The 20,719-nt window shown below is 40.7% G+C and overlaps 1 protein-coding gene across 1 annotated transcript in view; it reads right to left on the reverse strand.

The window, feature by feature from the left end:
- GPC4 (glypican 4) overlaps positions 1-20,719 on the reverse strand; it is a 130,018-nt gene that overhangs the window by 33,566 nt on the left and 75,733 nt on the right. Inside the window, exon 2 of the mRNA XM_003796957.3 lies at positions 11,175-11,333. Coding sequence (XP_003797005.1) covers positions 11,175-11,333 — 159 coding nt within the window. The remainder of the gene's footprint in view (positions 1-11,174; positions 11,334-20,719) is intronic.

The raw sequence follows: 20,719 nt of genomic DNA on the forward strand, positions 1-20,719 counted from the left end.
TTTGAGACAGAGCCTCAAGCTATCCCCCTGGGTAGAGTGCTGTGGCATCACAGCTCACAGCAACCTCCAACTCCTGGGCTCAAGAGAGTCTCCTGCTTCAGCCTCCCAAGGAGCTGGGACTACAGGTGCCTGCCACAATGCCCGGTTATTTTGTTGTTGCAGTTTGGCAGGGGCTGGATTTGAACTCACCACCCTTGGTATATGGGACTGGCGCCCTGCTCACTGAGCCATAAGCGCCGCCCCTTAATTCTTTTTCTTATAGACATGGGGTCTAGCTCTTACTCAGGCTGACCTCAAACTTCTGGCTTCAAGCAATTTTCCCACTTTAGTCTCCCAAAGTGCTAGGTGTGAGGTACCATGCCTGGTAGAAAGTCTGTTATAAGTTATTAGTGTCTGAAAGGAAGTCAGAGAGGAGGTGGTTTATAAACATTTGAAATCTGGTGTCTGTGGTCAGAGTTTATTCCCCCTTCAATTTTTGGTTTGGGGACTTAAGTACTTAAAACAATAAAGCCTCCATAGTTGACTACCTCCCTATATTGATACCTGTTTAAGTTGACCTAATTTTCATAGACTGGACATTCACCACATGTACATATCAGTACAGCAGGCCTAGTTTAAGGTGACCACCTCCGTGTGCTGAACCCCAGTTGACTGCAGTCCCTTGGATGGGTGGTCAATTTACTTAGGTTCTACTGAAGCTGTTCTAAGGATCCAGCAGCTACTATGCTTTGATGTCATCAATGGTCACTTTACACAGGGATGGAAATTAACACTGTACATGCTGTGAATCTTTTATGACCTTGGTTGGGCAAAAGGCCTAACCTCTCTGAGCCTTTGCTGCTCATCCATAAAATGGGACCATTAATCACTCATTTCATAAGGATAATGCCTGCCACAAAGTAGATGCTCGATAAATGGAAACTATTAGTGACCTGTGAGGGGACAGTACTGTCGCCCTTAGTTTCTTTAATATATATCATTTTAAAAGTCTTTTGGTTTTTTTTTGAGACAGAGTCTCACTTTGCCACCCTTGGTAGAGTGCCATGGCATCACAGCTCATAGCAACTTCCAACTCTTGGGCTTAAGCGATTCTCTTGCCTCAGCCTCCCTAGTAGCTGGGACTACGGGTACCCACCACAACGCCTGGCTATTTTTAGAGACACAGTTGGGTTCTCACTCGTGCTCAGGCTGGTCTTGAATTTCTCAGCTCAGGCAATCCACCTACCTCAGCCTTCTGAAGTGCCAGGATTACAGGTGCCTTCCCGCCCCCCCCCCCCGCATTTAAAAAGTCTTTAAGACTGATTTTTATCTTTCCTGTAGAGTCAAAAATAAGTCAAACATAATCCATCAAAGGCAGGTTTTCAACTTTTTTTTTTTTTTAAAGAGTCTTGCCGGGCGTTGTGGCGGGCGCCTGTAGTCCCAGCTACTTGGGAGGCTGAGGCAAGAGGATCGCCTAAGCCCAGGAGTTGGAGGTTGCTGGAGCGACTCCGCTGCACTCTACCGAGGGCGAAAAAGTGAGACTCTGTCTCTAGGAAAAAAAAAAAAAAAAAGAGTCTTACTCTATGGCCCTGGGTAGAGTGCCATAGCTCACAGCAACCTCAAACTCTTTGGCTTGAGTGATCCCATGCCTCACCTTCCTGAGTAGCTGGGACTATAGGCATTCACCACAATGCCTGGCTAGTTTTTTCTATTTTTAGTAGAGATGGGGTCTTGCTGAGGCTGGTCTTGAACTCCTGAGCTCAAGCAATATGTCTGTTCTTAGTCCCAAAGTGCTAGATTACATATGTGAGCCACAGTGCTCAGCCTTTCAACCTTTTTTTTTTTTTTTGAGACAGAGTCTCATTATGTCATCCTGAGTAGAGTGCTGTGGCGTCACAGCTCACAGCAACCTCAACCTCTTAGGCTTAAGCGATTCTCTTGCCTCAGCCTCCCTAGTAGCTGGGAGTACAGGTGCCCACCACAATGCCTGGCTATTTTTTGGTTGTAGTTGTCATTGTTGTTTAGCAGGCCTAGGCCAGACTCAAACCTTCCAGCCTTGGTCTATGTGGTCAGCACCCTACTCACTGAGCTATGGGCGCTGAGCTACCCTTTCAACCTTTTTTGTCTCATGGCACACTTGAAACTATAGTTAAACTTCCCCGACACACTTAAATTATGTAGACCAAAAAACAAAGAGTGAAAAAAAGAGAATATACTTACTGTGCTTTGAACTCCTTTTGAAAATAATTTTATAAATTATCTTGAAAACTTTTAGCAGCACATCTAAGATCCTCTCATGGCACACCAGTGTGCCACAGCACAGTGGTTGAAAATCACTTATCCAGGGGAACATAAATCAAGCCAAAGCTGCTGGAGGTATGCTAAGAAGATCCACGGCCTTATAAAAGTGGAAGCTGTTTATCTAAAGGGAAAATGCTTAATGGCTCTAGTTGCAAGGTTGTGAGATGTCCCAGACATCTATGAGGGTGGGAGTGAATCCTGAGTGAAAAACAGGGAATGAAGAAATCTCAACCTTAAAAAGAGAGCTTACGCTACCTTAAGAGAGAGAATGCCAGACATATCACACACATATAAAAATTGAGAATTAGCAGGTCAATGCTCCCGATGCGAATTTCATTTGCATACCATCTTTGTTCCCAGAGTCCACTCAGTACAAAGAATGAGTTAGGGGACTGTATGTACTTTCTAGCTCTAAAATTTACTTCTTCTTAATGTAAGCAGTACCAATTTAATATGGAAAAAACTTGAGTGAAAAGGCAAAGCTTTTTCATATAAAAGTTTTCTATGTAAATAGCCTGTCTTTTAAAAAAGGGAAGAACATCATGTACTTCTTAAACTTCTATCCCTAGTGACTTCTCTTGCATCAAGTAGACACTTAAAATTCTTAAAACAGGTCAAAGGGCCTCAAGTTCTGCTATTAAATGCCATTAGTTACTTCTTTATAAACAACTGACTGGCTATTGATTAATGACCTAGAATACATTCTAGAATTAACCCACGCCTAAGAGATCAGAACCCCTTTCTAGTCAATCCATTTGCTTGGCGTTATAAATTAGTGCCATATATATTTACATTATTAGGATGCTGCCTTTTACATATATGGATTAATTTCCTCTTTACTATAAATGCTGAATTGACAGTTCAGGTGTGACAGGCAAACATTAAGTTATCATACCAACAATTTTTTTTTTCCCTGAGACACAGCCTCAAGCTATCACCCTGGATAGAATGTCGTGGCATCACAGCTCACAGCAACCTCCAACTCTTGGGCTTAAGTAATTTGCTTGCCTCAGCCTCCCAAGTAACTGGGACTACAGGTGCCTGCCACAATGCCTGGCTATTTTTTGGTTGTAGTTATCATTGTTGTTTGGCAGGCCCAGTCTGGATTCGAACCTGCCAGCTCTGGTGTATGTGGCTGGTGCCTTAGCCACTTGAGCTATAGGTGCTGAGCCACATCAACAAAATTCTCGAAGAAACAAGCTTCCTTGTAAATGCTACAAATCATATTTTCCAAACTATTAGAAAACTAAAGAGGTACACCCATCTATTCTTTCATCCGAGATCAAGTAGTCAGTGAAAAATAGCTAAAATAAGCACCTGCCAGGCTCAGCGCCTGTGGCTCAAGCGGTTAAGGTGCCAGCCACATACACCTGACCTGGCGGGTTTGAATCCAGCCCGGACCCGCTAAAACAACAATGACAGCTGCAACAACAACAACAACAAAAATAGCCAGGCTTTATGGCAGGTGCCTGTAGTCCCAGCTACTTGGGAGGCAGAGACAGGAGAATTGCTGAGCCTAGGAATTGGAGGTTGCTGTGAGCTATGATGCCACAGCACTCTACCCAGGGCAACAGTTTGAGGCTCTGTTTAAAAAAAAAAAAGCAGCACCTACAAATTTAAGGGAAAAAAAGCAGCAAGCATTTTATTGACAAACTGAGGTTTACGGCTATCTCCTCTTTTTTTTTTTTAAGTGAAGTCTATTATCATGACACAGCGCTCTCTCATGGCACAATGTCATTCCTCAAGAGTGCCTGCTAAGGCATGGTGTACCAGAAAGTCATAAATTATACTCAGTTATTACTGATATGGTCTGCTATTCAAAACTTGTTTTTTGTTTGAGACAGATTTTCAGTTTCTAACCCTTGGAAGAGAGCTATGGTGTCATAGCTTATAGCAACCTCAAACTCTTGGGCTAAAGTGATTCTCTTTTTTTTGGCTGGGGCTGGGTTTGAACCTGCCGCCTCCGGCATATGGGGCCGGTATCCCACTCTTTTGATCCACAGGTGCCACCCGTAAAGTGATTCTCTTGTTTCAATCTCCTGAGTAGCTGGGAGTACAGGCGCCTGCCACAATGCCTGGCTATTTTTAGAGATGGGGGTCTTGCTTTAACTCAGGCTGGTCTTGAACCCCTGAGCTCAGACGATCTGCCTACCTCAGCCTCCCAGAGTGCTGGGATTACAGGTGTGAGCCACCATACCTGGCCTGCTATTCAAAACTTCCAATACACTTGCCAAATTGACCTCCAGAAAAGGTATGCCCATGGACCACCCTTGCTGTCTGAGTTATATGTATTACAGGAGTTTCCATTGCTCAGTTAATTCTTTTAAGAGACAGGGTGATGGAGATGGATAAGAAAGGCCCGAAGCCTGCCTGTCTCAAGAATTCTCTCAGCCAATCAGCTGGAGTCAGTGCTAGATCAAATAAGCACTTTCCTTTGCCTGGACAGACAGACACCTAAAAGTGGGGTGTGGCAATGATGAACAGATTTCAAACTCCGAAGTGCAAAGAAGCAGAGTCAATATAGAAGTTCAGCTGAAGCTCTTCTATGCATTTACTCACCTCCAAACAGATCACTGCTTCTCGCAGATGTCACGCCTTCTCAAGAAGTCTAAGCTAGTATTAGAGGCCCACAGCAAAAGGGCTTTGGGCTCTGTAGAAGCTCCACAGCATTTTCAGTCCAATGAGATAGCCAATGCTAGAGCAACAATTGGTCACACTTCAGATAACAACTCAAAAGGCAGAAAACCTTTGTCAATAGAGAAATGTAAGTGTTTTGTCTGAGCTCTTGATTTGATTACAGTTAGCTGGCAGTCAAGTTTCACAAAGAGATTATAAAAGAATAAGCAAAAGTACCCAGCTTTTTAGTCTCTTTCACACGGAAGGAAAAGAAAATAGAATTGTAAAGGAAAGGAGTGGCAGTGCTTTCCAACTAAATCAAAGACCATGTCCGTGAACCAGAAGGAACACTGCGCTTGCAGGAAGGATAGAAGTCCTCCCATCTTTCTCTGTATTTTTGTGGCTACTTAGCCTGTAAAAGGTTGCCCACTACACTGTAGCAGATGTTTTAAAAAGCAATGGAAATTTTTAAAAGTCTTAATAAATGAAATCGGAGGCAAGGATTAAGAGCAAATATATGTTGTACATACGCTAAATATTTCTATGGCATTCTTACTTTGAGGATGTTTTAGACTTATTTCAACCTAAAAATCTCCCAGGAGGTCTTTAGAAAGTTAAGCATGGCTGTGCAAGATAATAATAAATCCACATAGTTAAGAAATAGTTAAGATCAGGGGTCATAAAAATTCCAGAAAGTTCGGCTTAGCTGATGGCTGCGAAGTTTAGTTGGACATATTTGTCTTTTAAGGTAAGTGGACAGCTCACTTCCTCTGAGTTCATACTTTCATGGGTCTGTGAATTCTAATACCTTTGAAAGAGCTCAGGAAATTTCACCCGATAATATGATTCCTTGGTAGATAATTCTGAATTAAAGGCCCTTAGAGATCAATAGGCCTTTGCAAGGAGCTTTGCCTCCATCCATATAACAAAATGAACTCATCAAAAGAACTATTGACTTCCCTTCCCTTTCCTGTTATCTCACTATATATATTGCAGGAAAGAAAATCAAGAATGCAACCAGGCTCCCCGCCCATAGTTCAGTGGTTAGGGCTCTGGCCACATACACCAGGGCTGGTGGGTTCAAACCCCACTCGGGCCTGCTAAAAACAATGACAACTGCAACCAAAAAATAGCCAGGCTGTTGTGGCGGCACCTGTAGTCCCAGATACTAGGGAGGCTGAGGCAAGAGAATCGTTTAAGCCCAAGAATTTGAGGTTGCTGTGAGTTGTGACACCACAGCACTCTACTAAGGGCAACATAGTGAGACTCTGTCTCAAAAAAAAATGCAACCAGAGAGGGAACAAATGATTTTAAACATAGTTTTTGTCTGTCAGGTTAATTTCCAAAGAGAATCATTTACAGGGCAATCTGTTTCCCCCATTTATTCAACCTCCCAAGCAAACATTTATTGTGTATAACAGAATTACCTATATTCCTTATCCACCCCATGCCCTCTAAACGTAAAGTGCAAAAATATCTGGATCCCATTGGGATACTGGGTAACCACTGTGATTCTCCCCATGTGCATACTAAACAAACCTCTTCCTCTTATTAATCTGTCTTAATTTTTAGTTGATCTCTCAGCAAATCTTGGGGGAAAGGGGTATTTCCTCTCATCTCCACACCATCAACTCACTGAGGTTCCAAACTGGTTTTTCTACTGGCTTAAGTAAGTAATGGTCAACATGAGTATGGAAAATTTTCAGTCTGGGATTAAAACACAGATTTGCCTAAGTCTGAAGAGCGCTTCCTGTCCAGCCTCTGGGAAATGATAGAAAACAAGGGGGCTTGAAGGCTGAAGGGAAGAGTAGCTGCTCTGATTTACACTTGGCCCATGTAGATACACGGGACAGACAATTATTTCTTTTATGTGGCGTTTTCAGCTAATTCAGCAAATTTCTACTATTATTCAAGTTAACAAGCTTCAGGCTCCTGGGAGGGTTTTCAAAGACCTAGTGAAAGTAGCTGAGAGTTAAGAAATGATAGGGGGAAAATAGAGGGTACTATACAGATGGCTAATTAACATCTTGTAAGACCTTTCAGTAAAGCAGCTGCTCTAGTCACATGCTTAAAAGATTCTCGCAGAATTTTTAGAATTCAAAGGGTTTTTAGAGATCTAGTTCAACCCCCTCATTTTATGGATGGGAAAACTGAGACCCAGTTAATTGCCCCATGTCACAGTAAGTTCACTGCACAACCAGGGTGACAATTCAGTGTGTTCTGCTTCCCATTCAAGGCTGCTAAATTTGCTCATAAAATCACAAATTAAAGGAGTTTTCCCAATAGACTCGCATGAGACAACATCTTTATTTCCTTAAGATTTCTTTTAACCTGCAAAATATCTAGCGAACTGTTTGCTACAGTGAGTTGTTCAGCAGTAATAGTACTTCATAGCTGTTACATCATTTTTACTATGTAATTCAGAAATATATTTAACCTGGCAGCTCTAATCAATTTACCTCACTTGGGTTCTTAACTGGGCTTCTTTTAAAATCAACACACAAAATGCCAGACATTTTAGGGGGGGAATCTTTATGCCACAGTCCCCAAACATGGATTATGCCCCACTTTTACTATTTCTATTCCCTTTGCCAAACCATTTTTCCCAACTCCTCTGAACTGAGAACGTGATTAGCATATTCATGAGACAACTGACTCAGCTATGTTAATTAGCAGTTGTACTACCACAACAATTCCCAGAACTGGCCAAGAGGGGGAGCAGCTAGCTCTGTCACTATTATGCTCTGGCTCTGTCTCCAGTTTAGGATGTAAGGATTTCTGGTACTGAATATCCTAAGATAAACAGTGGCTATAAAAACTTACAGTATAGAAAAATACAGAGGTGAGTCCTGAAACTCAGAGGGATACATCTGAAATATGGGAAACAAGAATTTAGCTGGAGGGGGAGAAGCTGCCAAAGAAAGTATTCTCTACTTCATTCAGGCCTGAAAACGTGTGCGCGCACTTGAACATACTTTATGACTTAAAAACTAGGGTGGGCAAAGTGTCTTGCACGTATAATCCTAATACCCTAACACCTTGACAGGCCAAGGCAGGAGGATTCTTGAGTCCAGCTTGAGGGAGATCCTGTCCCTACAAAAAAAAATTGAAATTAGCTAGGCATGGTGGCACAGGTCTATAATCCCAGCTACTTGGGAGGCCGAAGCAAGATTATTTGAGCCCAGGAGTTCGAGGCTTCAGTGAGCTATTATGAGGCCACTGCCTTCTAGCCCAGGCAACAGAGAAAGCAAGACAGTCTCAAAAAATAAAAAGTTTAAAAAGATAAAAACTGATTTACTTTCTATAGTCTCTTGAGATATGCAAACAACAGAAAATTAGAAGTGTACAACAAAAAAGGACCTCGCGGATAAGAGAACCAGAGAAGGGATTCATCATGCAAATATGATGACTCCCCCCAAATGCCAGACCTTACACTAAACTCTTGACAATCACAATCTGAATGACGGAAAGATGGGATAATATGATGATTTCTGGTAACAGAAGGTTAATAATACCCTACAAGCCCCAAACGGTTATTTTTATTGAAAACTTTTAGTGAAAAGTGTATTTATTTAAAAAAGTAATTGTTCCTGCTTTAGAATCAGTATCTAATAGACACAGTCAAGTTTTGATGACAGAGGAAGTTGCCTGAGGTCAGAGTAACCACTCTGAATTTACTCTGAAAACTAGAGATGACAAAAGTGCTCCTCTAAAGTTGGTCGACCCAGAATGTTTCCATGAGTTCTTTTGCTCTTTCCTCACTTGTGTCCCCAGTTGTCCTTGTACAACCTTGCTGTTCTACCTTGAGGTTCATCCTGTTACCCTGCCCAATTTCCTCTCTTCCATTCACATCAAAGACCCAGGGGTTTGGCTTTTACAATAGTTTGGGCAATTCTTTAATCAAAGCACCTACCCTTGCCCTTGAATTGCTCAGAGTCAAGATCCCCCGTCCAGCAGTTACCTCCTCAACATCCCTAGGTTATCAGGCCTTGAAAAGTGTTGGAAGAGCCTAGATGACCATCTTAAAAGCGAATCAATGCAGCACCCACCAGAAGATTCATGGTCTGCTGGGTACTAGTCAACTGAGATTTTACCACATAAAATTATTTCATCATTTCAGATGACCTAATTTGGAGAAAATGTGCAAAATAGTCTAGCTCCGCTCTGATCTCCAAAATAAACCCATTCCACTACTACTTCTTCAAAAAACATTAATCTATGCTCACTAACTTTATTGCCCATGCCATGTTTTCATGTGAAGTCTTAAGAAAGAAACTGGAGTTTCATAATCTTTTTTCCTGATAAGTTTTGAAACTGATTAAAGTACAGAGTCAACATATTTATTGAATGTGAAGCCTAGTAGGGAAAGGCAAGAGAAACTGTTTTTCTGTCCTTTTTAAAAAACATATGTTAACACTTACTGATAAAGTTTCTCTGTATGGCTTTTTTAAACAAACAAACAAAAAAATCCTACACATTGGAATCACAGGAGTGGTGCTATAAAACCATGGGGAACAAAAAGGGGAAAAGATGAGTAGGCCCAGAGGCAATGACTGTGGGCTCCACGCCAGGAAGAGAGACAAGTCTAACAAGTGGGGTGACTTGGAGGAGATAGCCTCGGAACTTAGCAGAAGAGCCATTTCTAAAGAGCAGGAATTTTGTTTTCTTTCTAAAGTCCATTATGAAGCCCTGAAGTGCTAATTTTTAGATATCAGCATCTTCAGTTTTCAAAGATGACCATCTAATCATCTTTGTTAAGTTTTCTCCCCAAAGTGAAAACATGCTTAGGTTATTATCTTCAATGAGAAATGCCATAGTCAAAAAAGTACAATTCTTTTCAATAATAATAATTTAGTGATCAAGATAGACAGGTGGTCCAATGATGTATTCTGCCAGTAACACTCATTTTTCACACGGTATTAATATACTGGTAAATAGTCTTAACAGTGACAGCATATGTGTAGTGGGGTATGGGGTAATGAAAAGGACATACAGATATATAAATTATTCCCATTCATCCAAGAAAAGGGAACAGAATCAAGATACAATTTTGCATGTAGAGTGTTTGAGGAAATGGGTAGGGATCAATTATATATTACATAGTGCTTTAGTTCAACTATGTTATAGATTAAATATAATTCATGATCTAGCCTAAGAACCTAACTAACATACTTTATTAAATTGGTTGTTAAGTTTGAAATAATAAATCTCAAAGCCAGCATTTGAAATACAACCTGTTCTTTAGCTGGGGACTGCCTTATCATCTATATCAAATCTAATTTAGTCTAACTTCTCACCATGGTAACAAGCCCTTTGCAGAAATACTCAAAGACATTTCATATCTAGAAAATTTGCCTTGTACTTCTTCACCACACATAATGTCAAGAAAAGCATGCTTCAAAGGTACTATGTAATTAGAATGGCCTTTAAAACAGGCACAAAGGAAACCATTCCTATTAAAACGAAATCTACTTCATAACAATCTTCAAACTGAGTGTACAGCACCAGAGAAAAGAATCCTGAGGTGTATTGGACACCACATTCTATTTTTCTTAAAGTCTGTTATCTGTAACATTGCTTCAGATAGGACTGAAGTGCCTCTCATTTGGCTCACATTGGCCGTTTCTTCACAATTAAAAGAAAGTGTGTGTGTGAGAAGCCACGCCTGGCACAGGTGGATTAGAATGGGTTCTGTTGTGGCTTTTACATGAAAAGACTACACCAGAGCCCAGGCTAAAATGAGGCTGAGGATGGAGCCCAGTTCAATGAAGAGTATGGTTTAGCGGCTACTTCTGCATCGGATGCTCAAAACCTGAGTTTTCAGCCTGTCTGTGTTCTAGGAATTCTAGTTGTCTTTGGGGATCCATTTTGAAATTTAATTTGAAGTCCAACATCTGCAAAACCTCTTTTGTTATTTTGACTAGGACAGTTTTCAGACGCCTGCTTTTTATTAAGAAGCCTTTTTTTGTAAGGAACTTGCATCAACAACACTGTTCTGTGTTCACCCAAGAAAATTAATGAAAGCATTTAAATTAAACTAATCTATTTTTTTTTTTTTGGCTTCTTGTGACCATACTTCCATAATGCCTACCATACAGATTCTAATGCACCCGGAAGGATTCTAGTACTAAACCTGCAGGGTGAATTTGCCCCTGGTATCCATCAAGGGAAAAGAACATCTTGGGAGAAAACTTAAGCAATATGGGAAAAGAGAAGGCCTGAAAAACTTACTGTACAACCGTAACTGTCAACTATTTAATGTGACTTGAATAACATACCATCAAACTTCTTGTACCGGGAATCAAAGACAGCTTGCAAATTATTGCATTGTTCGCTGACCACACTTTTGAAATCATCTTTACTTTGCAGGCTGTACTTTTCCTCCATCTCTTGAGAGCAGCAGGTATAACCCTGGGGACAGATCTTCAAATGATCACCTGGAAGATAAAAAGCAAAGTAGTCACTCCATTATCATTCATTAAGTCCAAGAGGGCAGGGCGTGATGTCGTGCACTTCATCTGCTTCATTTCAGTCTGCGAGGCTCCGGCAAGAGGCTCAGGAATCATATGTATCTAATAAGTTTCATGAAGCCAAAAAGAAAATGTATTCCCTTCTTGAAAAAATAATATAATACAGGCTCTTCTAAAAGGCAAAGTAAGTTTCTAATCGGGGGGGTATGGATAAACCACGGGAAAATGGTGAGGCCAACAAATGAAGCAGCATTCAGTATCAACTAGTCTTTTTTATAAATTCCCGAAGAGTCTATGCTAAATACTGTACAAGTCATGCAAATGAGACATACTTTTATCCAGAATGGGGAATTTATGCTCCAAGAGAGATTATCCTTAATGAAGAATGATTTATATAAAATATGTGACAGCGACCAAAAACTGAGCAAATATATGTGCAATAGTTATACTGTGGCAAAACAAAGGAATTCCTACATTTCAAGGGGTTGTCAGCAAAGTAGAAACAATATATGAGTTCATGCTGGATAATCTGAGTCTATGATAAATTACAATTTCTATCCAGTTGTGTTCTGGGCAGATGTCAGAAACTGCATCTACCCTGTAATTCTATGTGGTGCAGTCACTCATCCCAGGATAGACTAACGGCTTCCAATAAATATAATCTTTATACAGGGAGGCCCTAAGAATCAAGGGCAATGTCAAAGACAACACTCTACAGTAGTCCAATCCATGAATTATCTCCCTCCCTTACACTGATTGCATTCTGCTTGCAGTCTGAAAGTGACAGTTTAGCAGGGTTCTCTCTATAAGCCCTGGAGTCCCCCCAATTTTTTCTTCTGTCACAGAACAAAAACTGTGGTTTGAGGACAGAATCCTCCTTTCCCCGTTATCACTAAGAGATGTGGTGCCACTCAAAAATAAACTATATACTAGGTACTAGCACTTTAGTGGCTCCAATATTAATTAGCATGGTATGATTTTTGTATACGTGTTTACAAGGATTTGCTTTCACTGTTCCTTCTGTTATTGCTGCCCATGTTCCATGTAAGACGAAAGGAGTCTGAAAAGAATCAAGATCACAGGAACTCAGGAATGAATATATTGAAGACATATGAACCCATCAATGGTCAGTGTGTCCAATAGACGAAGGGCTGGGGAATGAAAAGCAGATCTTTCTAACAACACTAATCATGGGTAATGAAATGGGCCATAAGCTGGCCGTTGCTGCTTATTGGCTGTGTACTCACAGGAAATAAACCTTTACCTAACTTAGATACTAAAGTAGCTTTGGGGTGTGACAGTATTTCAGAAATTTAAAACTGAGTTGGCAATTTTTTTGACTAACTTATTTGACTAACACTGGATTGTCAACAGCACATATGCAAATAATTACATAATCATATATGTTCTTGATCTTCCTTGCTTCCTGGCAATTAAAAAATAGGGAGGGTGATATTACCAAGAAAAAGGGGGTATGCAGCACTAAAAGACTTTGTAAGGAAGAGAGAAAGGGCAACAGTCTTCAAATAACTTCTTCATCCAAAAACTGCTAAAAGTTTCCTTAGACATTTCTGAAAACAGTCAACAGATAATTCTACCAACTGAATAAAAAAAGGAGATTAAAAAACTGTGTCTTAGAGTCTATTAGAGCTGTGAAGTTGCAGAATATCTGAGATCTCATTAGTGAGAGTAGGATTGCTAAGGGTCAGTTTTATGGAAACACCTTTGTTACAACTAAAAACAAAACTCTCTCTTCACTGGCTTAACAAGTTCACAGCAGGCCTTTGGTACTGGGACACATAATTAACAGAGAGAGATTCAGTTGTGTCCTAGTCATGGGGTGGAAGGTTTCTGCCATTATAGTCTTAACACAATATGAAGGGCCCCAAATGGTACAGTGCTACGGCTCTATTAAATTATACACATCACACTTGTTCCCTCCATGGAAAATGAATTGGAGTGCTCAGAATGAGAACTTAACTCACAAGGCTATTTAAGTGAGTTTCTTCACAATAAGGGAGCTAATCGTTTTAACAGATTGTCACAAGCTAAAATTCTTAATAGGCTGTTTTTCAAACCTCCGTAAAGATTCTACTGTGTTATGTATGCGTACATTTCCAAGGCAAAACAACTTAGGAGTTTAGAAAATAAACTGTGTTCACCTAATCTTTACAGAGTTCACACGTTAATAACGGGTCACTTACTGGATCCTATCAGAATGGGCTTCTAAGTTCAAGGACAAGCATCCTTTTTCTCCACCCTCAATGCATGTGTGTGCACTCTGAAGCAAGAAAATACTAAGAGTCTAAGGAAAGAATCATTTTCTCCATTGAAGAACGTGCTAGGTGTTGAGGGGTTTAAATTTGCCTGCAAGAAATTTATAATAAGCAAGGATACTGCCTTCAAAAATGGGTAGCAGCAATAAAAAGTTCTACTGGTAACCTGCTTAAAGCAGATGGCCTCACTTATACTGGCATATAAAAGGCCCAGCATGGCCAGGTACTCCACTGTCTTGTATCCACCAGGGGCCCTCAGCAGGGCCTTATGGAGACCTGCTTATACTTGAACGCTGGAGTACATCTTTGTTTTGGTACCATCTAATAAAAAAGAAAAGAAAATAGTGAAGTTTCATGTTAGGAGATCTCTCCAGGAAGACTTTTCTGGTGGTGAAAAAGGCTTGCCTTGGATATCGGACGACAATAGGATAAACACTTGGCTAATATGTCTGGCACAGTCATCTTCCCCTCAGCCCAAAGTTCCCACTCCAACCAACATGTTACTCTGGGCCACACTGACCTGAATGCACCACTTATCCTGTCTCCATTTCTAAAAAGCATTCCTTAAAAATGTAATTTCACATTCTTGCCAAAAGCCCTGACATACACACACAGTCCAAGACACACTCGTGAATAAACCCGGAGACATACTTGGACTATTGGGGATTCAGCCAGTCAGGGCTGAGAAGTAGAGGGAAGAAAATGGGCAAGAGTCTTGGTATATGTGAAGATGGATTATAGTTCTATATTCTCTGAGAATCTCTGAGAATTCCAGCAGCTCATTTTTTTTTTTTAATTTGAAAACTTCTACTTTAGGTACCAAAAATGGTTTTTTTCGAAAGCCAGGGCATACATATTACTTGAAAGCCATTCTGTTTTATGTGTTTGAGACCGCTTCCAAAAGGCTGTGTCTGAATGAGAAATACCTTTTCTTTCTGGAGATCTCTTTTCTAAACCTGGCGATCCCACATACATCTCATTTAAGACAGATGACACAATTTTTCCTTTAGGCTGAGAGAGCTGAAAATAGGGACGATTAAATCAACACGGGACAGGTAGACAGCCACTGTGGGGGTAGCACTGGATATGTGCACTTTTTAAAAAGGGCCCCAGGTGATCCTGACACATGCCCTTCATTAAGAATTATTGCTAGGAAGGCTTCAATATTCTAACTACAGAAGATGTGGGAATAGCAGCTGACCAGTTAACCCACTAGTAGCTCAGTGAACAGTAGGTTATGCTCTGTAAACTGTCCTTTGTCTCCTGTTTCCCTAAATCCATCTCCTGCTTCCATGACCCTTGATATATATCTTCTTCTCTGTGTTCTTCTTCTAGTCCTTTCAAACCCTCCTGCCTCATTTCTGCTTTTTACTCTACCCATATAATTCTGCTTTACCCCAGCCCACTTCTTTAACTGTGCATAACATGAAACTGAAGGGCTTTTTTTATTTGTTGTACTTGTTGAGAGTTCCTTGTTCTTAATTTAAAAAGCAGGTGAATTGAATGCTTTATGGTTTTCTAAGGAAGCACCTAAATTAAGTTGCTTTTTGTACATGGCCCTTGATTAGTTTTTTTCTTTGTGGGTCAGTGGCCTTCAATAGAAAAAAGGTCCCCCGGCCCTGTCCTAGGAGGCTTGGACAGGATTCAATGAAGCATGCTTTTAAAGCTTAACTCTATGGCATTAAAAACAAAAAAATCACTCGAAAGAGCCAAACTTTTTTCAATCACACTCGCTCTATGTAATTTCTCTTTAGTCTTAATATCAATGCCTTAGTTTTCAAAGCTGAACAAAGACAATCACAATAATTACTCTCAATGCTGTGTGTATTGGTTCTTGTCTTTTTTTTTTAAGGACTTCCAATCAATGGTTAAAGAAGTAGGCGTTGAATATGAGGAATCTATTCCATCATTTAACTATGCTCTGGGGTGAACAATCTGTGGAACTGTGCTTTTTTGCTTTATCTCATTTACTCCTCTCACCAAACGCTGCCTCTGATGTACACATGGGAGTATAGCTAACGTCCATTTATTTCCAGTTGCTCAAAACAGCTTCCCATACAAAAAGTTATAAATGGTAGGTTCTCGAGCCAGCCCTCAGCTTATTGACTACTCACTTAACTATTTTCAACTCTATCTAACTATTTTCTACATCTGTCTCAGAAAATTCATTTTGAAATCCAACTAAATGCCCCCAAATAGGTCTCTCTGATTCTTATACTTTTTTCGGGGTTTACAGTTACCACTAAGGTGTTAGCTTTCTTTCTGTACCTGCAGGAGACAAAGTAAACCTCTAGTGATTCTTCCCCCAGGGTCCTAAACGGAGAAAAACAGTTGGAGACCACTGTGAGACACCGGCAGGCAACTCAGTTTGCCTGCACCAGTGTGAGTTTGAAGGCAGATACCTGAACGGATTTTTACCAATAAAGCAACCAAATAACGCTTGTAAACAAAAGAGACACAAACTGCATCCTAAGGGTAAGGACTGCAGTGAGGAATATTTGAGAAGGGTAGGCTGGAAAATACTAAATAAACTGCCAATCTCAGAGACTTGGATTTTGCATTGGCCTTTATTGAAGAAATCTCACTTAGGTCATGAAGAAAACTTGGCTCTTTAGAAAGGGTTTTTATACAGTGAATTTAAAAGGCTCCAAACATACAACACTAGTTGGATCTTTCATTCTACAGGCCTAGTGGTAGTCTAGGGCAGGGGTCCTCAAACTTTTTAAACAGGGGGCAGGTTCACTGTCCCTCAGACTGTTGGAGGGCTGGACTACGGGCCCCGTGACAAGTTGGCTGCTAAGCAGGACAGGCAGTGGTGGCAAAAACACCTGGCAGGCTGGATAAACGTCCTCGGTGGGCCATGCAGCCCACGGGCTGTAGTTTGAGGATGCCTGGTAGGGGGAGGGATCTGATCTGGGAGTCAGGAGTATGGGTTCGAAGCCCAGCTCTACATGATTCACAGGAGGCTCTTGGGAAAGTCATTTACCCACTGGAACCTAAAAAGCCCTCTGTGAACAAGGAAGCATTATGAAAATATAAAATGGTGCAATTACAACATAAAGAAAGAAATGAGTGACATGTATCACACTCTGAGATCAGCTACTTAAGTTCTGGATGAAGAGACGTCTCTGAGCACACATACTAGGTGAGGGAGAAGGGCCTTCTCTCAGCACCTTCTCTTTTCCAGAAAGATTTGGAAATAGAGCATTCCAAATAGAAGCTGAATGGCATGCATATGTGATCATGAACTGATGGCAGCTAAGCCATCAACCATGACATTTAAAGGGCCATCAAAAAAAAAAGTAATGCTGTGGGAGCTTAAGGAGACGTGATGCTGGAAACATAATATGGTGGCCTGGATAGGATCCTAGAAGAGAATAAAGATATTAGGGAAAAAACTAAGAGAGATCATACAAATACTTCAATGCCAATGTTCAAAGCAGTATTATTCACAATGGCCAAATATCTATCAACAGATGAATGGATGACCAAAATCTGATATACTGTGCCTACATGACAGAATATTACTCTGCAGTTAGAAGGAATGAACTCCTGCTGTATGTTTTAACATGGGTAAATTTTAAAAGCACGGCTAAGTATAATGCAAGGAGCCTTTTACAAAAGTCCATGTCATATGATTCCATTTATATAAAATGTCCAACCTAAGTACATCTGGAGACAAAGTAGATAGAGGCTGCCTGTGACTGGGGTGGGGAGGGGAGGGGAGGAAAGTGTGGGTGACAGCTAAAAGGTAAGCAGTTTCTTTCTGAGAAGATAAAAAAAAAGTTCACAAATTTCTGCCTCCCAGAATGATCTGCATGGATGAATTATTTGTAACATAAATTATATATATCAAAATAGACTTCAGTTACTAATAATGCATCCATATTGGTTCATCAACTTGTGACAAATGTGCCACCCTAGTTAATAACAGGGGACTCTGGGAGCAGGATATAAGAAATTCTCTATGCTATCTTCTCAACTTTCATAAATCTAACTCTTCTAGTGATATAAAGTGTATTTTTTTTTTTAAAAAAAGCAAGTCTTGACTTTCAAAGTTAAAGGGATAAATACATGTGGCCAGGGGGGAAAACTTTCATCATGCTTTCAAAAAATATAAATACTTGATGTAATTCTAATATTGAGGAGCTACATTAAGCTATTATTTGCTGAGGCAATTCTCTTAATCCCTCAATTGCTACTTTACCCCTTCTCTAATTTTTATTGTTCTGAAAGTAAAACAATTTCTTGCTGTGGGTCCAAAGCATTATTACCAATATAGTTTCTGTTCGTTTCTTAGATCGAAATCCACATAGCCACAAAGTGAGCTAAATGCAGGTTGCTGTATTACTCCAGCCCTCCACATGGTACCTAAGAACCCCATGAGGAACATACAATGCTCTGCTTCAAGGGAACAAAGAAAGAAAATCTCTGAAGGTTTTTAATAATCCCAGGGGGGTGGGGGAACGTATACATTAATCCATCCTCCCCCCTTCCAAAAGGGAGTGAAATTACTACATATGATGTGCTATACACATTGAAAGCCTGAAGTCATTTGACCCAAGCCTTAATAATAAAGCACATAAATTACAGTCATTATGCAGATGTATGATTTGAGATCACCTACCAATCAGTAGGAGAAATGCAGCTAGTTAGCATTTTGCAAAACCTTGCCAAAATATAGCTCTGGAGGGCTTAAGACTGCCAATTATTTTTAGGTCCACTAATCCTGCAAGGTAGGATGGAGAAGGCCAGTCAGGAACACATACATTTCAAAAAACAGGTTTATTATATTTTTCTAAGAATAACTTTGTGTTAAGTATAGTTGGAAGAGTTAGGGTGACTACTTTAAAACCCCACACTTCGTTTCAGGGAGCTTGCAACAGCTTTAAATGGCACTCCAGATAGACATCAATCGGGGCGTCTTACTGCTTTTTAAATGACAGGCAAATAGTGAATTGAGGCAAATATCTGACAATCTCAGACCCTAAGGCTCACCAAACGACTGAATGGCCTGAAATACACGCTTCAACCTTGTGTTATCATCACTTGTACGGCAGAGCAATTGCATCTATTTTGCAAATTTACAACCACTACCTCCAAGGTACAATAGGAATAGTAAGTAATATTAGTGATAAACCCAAAACTCTTCAAAAATTCCACGGCTCCTGTAAATACTTCCTAAGCAATCAGTGCTAATAAAAGGCTCACAGGCGTGTATTGGGGGCCCTAGGGGATAGTGCAGGGCAGGCAGGCAAAGTTGAGGCTCTCTAACTTGTTTGAAAGCTAACAAAGGAGAAGTTCTTTTCTGTGATACAAGCACACATACCTGGGTAGCATCATTTGAGGATTTCTCTCAAATGCTAATTTACGATTTTCATTGGGCTCGTAATTTAATAGAATGCCTGAGGATAAATGATTCCAAATGCCTCTATGGATTTCAGAAGCATACAAGTGATTTGAAGGAGTCACATTTGAGAGAAAAAGAATTTCAGAAAAATTCTGAGGATGTTTGTTACATTAGTGCCTATGAAACTAAGGCTTCCATAACTCTCCTCGTTTTTCTGGTAATTTTTTCTCACTGTCTACCTCCCTTCAACTCTGACTCTGAGGTTTGAGAGAGAGAGAGGCAGAAGAGACTGTATAGAGAGTGAGATGTCCGGGTTGATCGCATCTGTTACAGCTTTAGTTATACATTCAACCATGGATAAAAAGCAACTTAGGAAACATCACTGGTGAGGACAATTTTTTTCCTCTGGAACCCGCATCCCCAAGCCAGGCATTATAATCACTGACAGACCAAGGCCTTGGCAGGGCTACCTCTAAAACAGCCGATCAGACCTGGCTTCCTGGGAGGGGAGGGCTAGTCACCTGCCCTTTCTCTGCATCCCCAGCAATGCCCCCTAGGGAAAGTCACTTGTGTGTACTCACAGAAGCCCTCAGAGAAAGGGGAAAGGCATCCTCAGGAAGACATGGGAGACACTCCTTCCTCCTCCCCCCAGGAGCACCAACTTCCATCAGTGGGTGATTTTCCTTATTTTTTCCAAATAATCTCAAAAGAAGCCCCGGGAACTGCATCCTCAGCCTAGGACTGCTATTTCAGTTGCATAGCAAGATCAGAAAGGGTCAGCAGCTGAGTTTGCCACAAGTGTAGAAGAGACAGGCACTGGGTGGGGAGCTCACGGGCACTTGCTCTCATAGAATGATTAAGGCCTTTTTGAAAAACCACTATTTCATGGGTTGTGTGGGCCATGACAATTCCCGATATTAAATCCTTTTCTTTTTTTGAGTAATTGTTTCCAGCATGCGTAAAAACATAAAAGCTTTCTTTAACTTCTCTTAGCCTTCACTTTTACAGTATACCTAAAATGTCCCCACCCCAAGGTCCAGAGTGAGAAGAGGTTTTCAGTAAATCTACTGTGTAGAAAAAACGCACCAGAAGAATAACATACTCATTCATCGTGAATGGTTCAAAAGATATTTCTCCAAATGGCTATCTAGAAAGCTTTTTACACCCAGAGAATGAAAGTCTGACTTTTCACATAAAGAAGAAATGATTCTGTAACATCAGATATCAAGCAGCACAAACCATTCTTTGAAATTCTAGCCAGCCATCAAAGAAATGGTGCAAGAGAAACATTTATGTTTTCACTGTTTGTGCTTAATTAACATCCTTTAAAATCCACTTCCACAAAATTCTTGTTACAGGTCATAGTAAGTTTAGCTTACTCGAATACAAATCTGCACCGAAGGACTCTTAATTAGTCCCAGTTCCCATGGAAGTGGACAGGAGCCACAGCTGGACAAGAGTTAATGTTCAGCTCGGCGCCTGTAGCTCAGCAGCTAGGGCGCCAGTCACATACACAGGAGCTGGTGCGTTTGAACCCAGCTCGGGCCTGCCAAACAACAATGACAACTACAGCCAAAAAACAGCTGGGTGTTGTGACGGGTGCCTGTAGTCTCATCTACTTGGGAGGCTGAGGCAAGAGAATTGCTAAAGCCCAAGAGTTGGAGGTTGCTGTGAGTTGTGATACCACCGCACTCTGCTGAGGGCGACATACTGAGACTCCGTTTCCA

This window comes from Otolemur garnettii, unplaced genomic scaffold (assembly GCF_000181295.1).
Source record: "Otolemur garnettii isolate 467f Iridium unplaced genomic scaffold, OtoGar3 scaffold00109, whole genome shotgun sequence".
Taxonomy (NCBI): Eukaryota; Metazoa; Chordata; class Mammalia; order Primates; family Galagidae; genus Otolemur; species Otolemur garnettii.